The following is a 4,883-nucleotide window of genomic DNA, read 5'->3' as shown; positions in this document are numbered from 1 at the left end:
AGTAGTGCACTTTTTCTTCACTGAAGAGGACTTCCCAAAATATAATAGCGTCCCCTCTTGCTACATGCCTCTTAGCTCTAGGCCATGTCCTTGACTAATAATTACCTAAGAGATTTGCTTATGAGTCAGTCAAAGGGAAAAAGATGGAGTAAACCTTACCCAAGTATTTCTTCCTTTGCTTATTGTGCCTTGCTTTCCTCTTGAGCTCATTACATGAATTGGCACTTTGATACCATGAGAAGAATACAAGGGAGAGGGTGAGCTTGAGCACTCCTTGCAAATAAACTATAAGAATACATAAGAGTGGAAGATGGATCAAGCATTGAACTACATAAAGAAGTGGAGAGTTGCAAAATCTTGATTACAGACCGCCCACATGTGTGCTTCAAGTGTAAGGAGCTTTGATGATGATCTAAACAGACTCTGGACAGAGGATGTCTTGTTTACAAGAGTGTTTGAACATAATAAACTCAATGATCAACTAAAATTACCAAACTAGTCTATATATAGTACCCAAGGTTGGCATGCACATAAATCGCCCACATCAGCCAACCACGTCTTGGTCCAAAAGAGCCAACCAACTGGAACTATATTAGACTAGAATGGAAGTCCCATAGGGACATCGCGCAGCTCCCACAACCATCTAAGACTATTTGGATCCTTAAACGGGATGTGTTCTTGATTTTCTCTCCAACACTCACTAATGTGGTCACCAAGCCTACATAAGCTTGCATAACTCTAGTAAGCCAAAGTGGCTGTCATATAGCCTATAACCATTGGTGACATATCGACTATATTCTCACTAACCATGCTGATGGCATAAGTACGGAGATGTCAATGTGGTGTGTCACCCATATCTGCACTAGTTGAGCTTAATATCTCAACATTAGGGGACCCGGTTAGCCATTTACACCTATAAAAACAACAAACATATTGGCATTGCATTTTTGGATTAAATACTCTTTTTGTAATGTCAAGGTGACAAAACCCACTTTTGTACTACTAGCTAAGGTGCTCTTAGGATGCCCAAGTGAAAGCTAGCATTTTTTGTATGTGTCATAATTAGTTCTTTCAACATAGTTTTGCAAAGACAACTTAATCTACTACTAGTTGTATGATAAAAGCCCCACTCTCTATGAAAAGGACATTAAGGAGCTACATTGAATATGAGCTCATCTCCTAAATCAAAAGAACTCAAGAATCCATTGATTAAACTACTAGGGCTAGTCTTTATACAATGCTCTTTTCCAAAACAAGGTATGCTCAGTCAAGAAATTCTTTTTCTAAAGAACTTTGAGAGGCTGTAATGCCACTAGGATAGATTCAAACCCAATACCTCCTATTAGAGAGACACAAGTGCTACCGATGTGTCTATTACCATGAAAAAAAAACAGTCGAGATCCTACTAGGTGTGCTTATTGCCATAAAAATTACATAATCATCTGATCCTAGATACTTTGAGGGGGCAATAAAATCATCCAAGTCTATTCAAGCAACTTGAGTTGGAGAGAGCATAGATTGCACCAAGATGACAGTTTATCCAAATCCCAAATGACACTTTTTCTTCTTATAAGTACTAGTGGGCAACCCATGCTTCACACATCTTTTGAAAACCCAAACCTCTTCTTCGCCTTTCCGAACCTCCAAATTCTTGCCACATGACAGCTTTGTGAAACTCTTCCTTGAGAGAAGAGAAGAGAAGCTTTGTGAAACTCTTCCTTAAGAGAAGAGAAGATAATTACATATAGAGATAGAGATAATAGAGAAGCACTCAAGAAGTTACCATTATAGATCTCCATGACCCTTTATTAGCTTGTCTTTCCATCAACCATGTCAAGACACCTTGTCCGTCCGTTGACTATGTCCACTGCCCTTAGTGTGCATATATAGTTCACTTGCCAAAGATCTTTGCCCACCATTAGCTACCATCAAGCAATCGTGTCTTTTCAATAAAACAACGGAAATGAAAAATATCTATAGCCCATAAGCACTCAAGTCTGCCCATCTGCCCATCAACCAGCTCCACTTGCCTTTGAAGGAGGGGGAGCGTGGTAGAATAAGGAACAAAATGTAGAGGTTTGGATATGGCTTTGCACTGCTCCTGTGTTATCTGCCCTTTTTGCGTGTTCGCAGAGACAGAGCATACCAACAGCACACCACGCCAGCAATGGCCACCATGCGTCCCATGAGAATGCCAGCTATGATGATAACGAGCCCTGATGCAATCCATGGAGTTTCAACTGTAGCCTGCTGCAACACCTGCTTCTCCTCCCTTCCTTTCCTGACAGAAGAAACCTGCGCAGAAACATGGTCAGCCGATGGAGCACTGATGTCTGCTGCCATTGCTCTTGCTGCAGGGGTTACAGGCTTTAATATAGACTGCTTCTTCTCCCCTCTCCTATGCAGAGGTTCTTGATCAGCTGATATAGTAGCGAGGTCTGTTGTCATAGCTTCTCTTGCTACAGGGGTTGCAGGTCCAGATTGTTTCTTCTCCCGCTTTCTGAGAGCAGAAGCTCGCAGAGACTGTTGTTCAGGCAAATGATCGTTAGCATCTGCTATACGAGCTTCTTTTGCGGCAAGAGGAGCAGCAGCAGCAGGCTTGGGCGAAGATTCTCTCTGCAGAGTAGGAGGAGGAGGGGGGGTACTCTCTGTATCTTTCCCATCAGAGATTGATGAAGCATTCCAGAACACACAACTTTCTGGGCTTGACCTCAATGGGGAAGATGCAGACGGTGGCTCCTTCTTTCTCAGATGCCTGAGGAAGGCGTTGGATTTGACCTTGCTCTGCTTGTTGACCTCTTCAGGACCTGCAAAATTTGCTCCTGTTGGAGTATAGCTCTCCTCATCCAGAAACCATGTCCTAGGAGCACACACAGCAGAAGATGAAGGAGAGTCGTCCATGGTTTCAACAACAGGAAAAACAGCGGAGGGTAGTCTAATGCTGTTTAGCCTCCTCAGCTGCTTTCTTTGAGTCAAAATGGCATTTCCATTAGCTTCCATAGCCGGCTTTCTCAGCGGCATATTAGCATGGCCACTAACTTGCGTAACCAGATTATTCACAGGCAATGGTGATGGATCCTTGCTTCCCTTTACTAGTGCATCAGACAAGATTATCACAGAGCTTGTTTCTGCAGAAGGCAAATTTCCATAGTTATGGCGATCGCGCCCTGTTTTTGCAGAGGGCAAGCTTCCATGGCTATGGCACTCTCTCGCAAACAGTTTGCAAGCCAACGCCACAGTCAATGTTATCCCCACAGCTGCAAGCTTTCCTGCAGAAAAAAATCCCGCTGTGGCCAACAGAAATGCGGCTCTTTTCGCCAGCTGGCGTGGCCAATCGAAGCGAGCTTTCTTCTTGAAAGCAGATTGCATTACCTCCTCCTCTTCTTCTGCCATTTTAAGAGAAGCACTTGCAAGAAAAATCACAGCCTGTGCAGAAAGCTTGTCATCTATAGAAGGATTCGAAATTTGATGTGTTTTGTGCTTGGGGGAGGTGGCGATGGGGATGCGAACGTTTTCCACTTCAGCTTCCTGGGGAGACTCCGCTATGGATTCTGCACCTCCTCCTCCTGCTCCTCCTTTTTCTTCCCCTTTGATTTCGAGCTCCTCACCCGAAATCACTGCTGCGCCCCTGTTACGGCCATTGATGGTGGCCGACCTTCTCAATAGAAAATCTCGGTGCCTTCTTATCCGACGCAGTAGAGGCATGGCAAGAAGACTTAGAATTAGTCTCGCTCTCTGTCTCTCTAGACTCTGATTGCTCTGTTTCTTCCCTGCCTGTCTCACAACATACTTAGGAGAACACAGAGACTGATGCTTCTCGTAATCCCTTCTTAGCTATGAAAATACACACCGTCAGAAATAAGTACCTCTGCAGGTGAACAACTTCCAATCGCTAGATGAAGCCATACACTGCCATGAGAGTTCCTCCAAGCCATCTTCCTGACTCCTAAAACTCAAAAAGATCTCTCTCTGAAGAATCAAGAAAATTTCTCTGCTCAGAATCAAGAAGGTTTCTCTCTGGTTTCTCTGCTTCTTCCCTGCAGGGACTGATGCTTCTTTTGATCCCTTCTGAGTTATAGAAATACACAGAGACAGAAACTAGTCTCTACGAGTACCTCTGCAGATGAACAATTTCCAATAGATGAATCAAAATAGATTTCATGGCCATGCGAACTCGTCCAAATCATTTTCCTGACTCCGAATTCAAGCAAAATTACACACAGAAACAAGGAGATTCCTTTGAGCAGACCAGGCTGTGTCCGTCAAATAGCGGAACGCCTAGTTGTTGTGATGGCTATTGACGATCCGAAAACGAATTTCTTGAGCAAGAGAGAAAGAGAAGGTGAAGGTAATGCGGCTTGATAATAAGAAGAAGAAGAAACAGCAGCTTCTGTCGGCTATGGCGGGCAGAGGTCCGGTATATACTTCATGGGGTCAAGAAGGGGGGAGTTCTGAACGGAGCCCCGCCGCCAGGCCATTGCATCACACAGCCCTGTCACTGCCTACGCGGTTCCGTGCCAGGAAAGCGAACGACCATGCAACGTTGGCGCTTTTGTACAGCCAGGTAGGCAGGGCTTTGAACTGTACTTCCCACGTGGAATGTTGCCACCGCTGTGCCTGCTGCCACCTGTCCTCAAAGCCGCGTCTTCAGTCCACGTCATCCGGACACGCTAAGTCAACCATTTCTTTAATGAAGAAGCATTCACTTCCATATTTTCTCAATCATACCTATTTCAAAAACAACCTAAGAATTTCAACCTTTATATATTGTATGACATGATATACATATGTATATATAATATATATGTGATATATCATATATACATATGATATATATATATATATCCCAGAAAAAAGTAACTAACAATGTATCCAGCCAATAT

General features: G+C 43.7%; 1 protein-coding gene across 1 annotated transcript; it reads right to left on the bottom strand.

The window, feature by feature from the left end:
• Positions 1-1,263: 1,263 nt before the first annotated feature.
• Positions 1,264-4,675, bottom strand: LOC147612633 (uncharacterized). The gene has a single exon (XM_086783208.1). The coding sequence runs from the start codon at positions 3,703-3,705 to the stop codon at positions 2,107-2,109; it is 1,599 nt and encodes a 532-aa protein (XP_086639334.1). The 5' UTR covers positions 3,706-4,675; the 3' UTR covers positions 1,264-2,106.
• Positions 4,676-4,883: the final 208 nt, after the last annotated feature.

This window comes from Cibotium barometz, chromosome 45 (assembly GCF_041138505.1).
Source record: "Cibotium barometz isolate CiBa-2024 chromosome 45, ASM4113850v1, whole genome shotgun sequence".
Classification (NCBI taxonomy): Eukaryota; Viridiplantae; Streptophyta; class Polypodiopsida; order Cyatheales; family Cibotiaceae; genus Cibotium; species Cibotium barometz.
Note: the sequence above shows the minus strand (reverse complement) of the source record. Positions and strands in the feature narration are given on the sequence as shown.

Excerpts from the sequence above, each read along its gene's own strand:
- LOC147612633 (XM_086783208.1), bottom strand. The coding sequence starts at position 3,705 with ATGCCTCTACTGCGTCGGATAAGAAGGCACCGAGATTTTCTATTGAGA.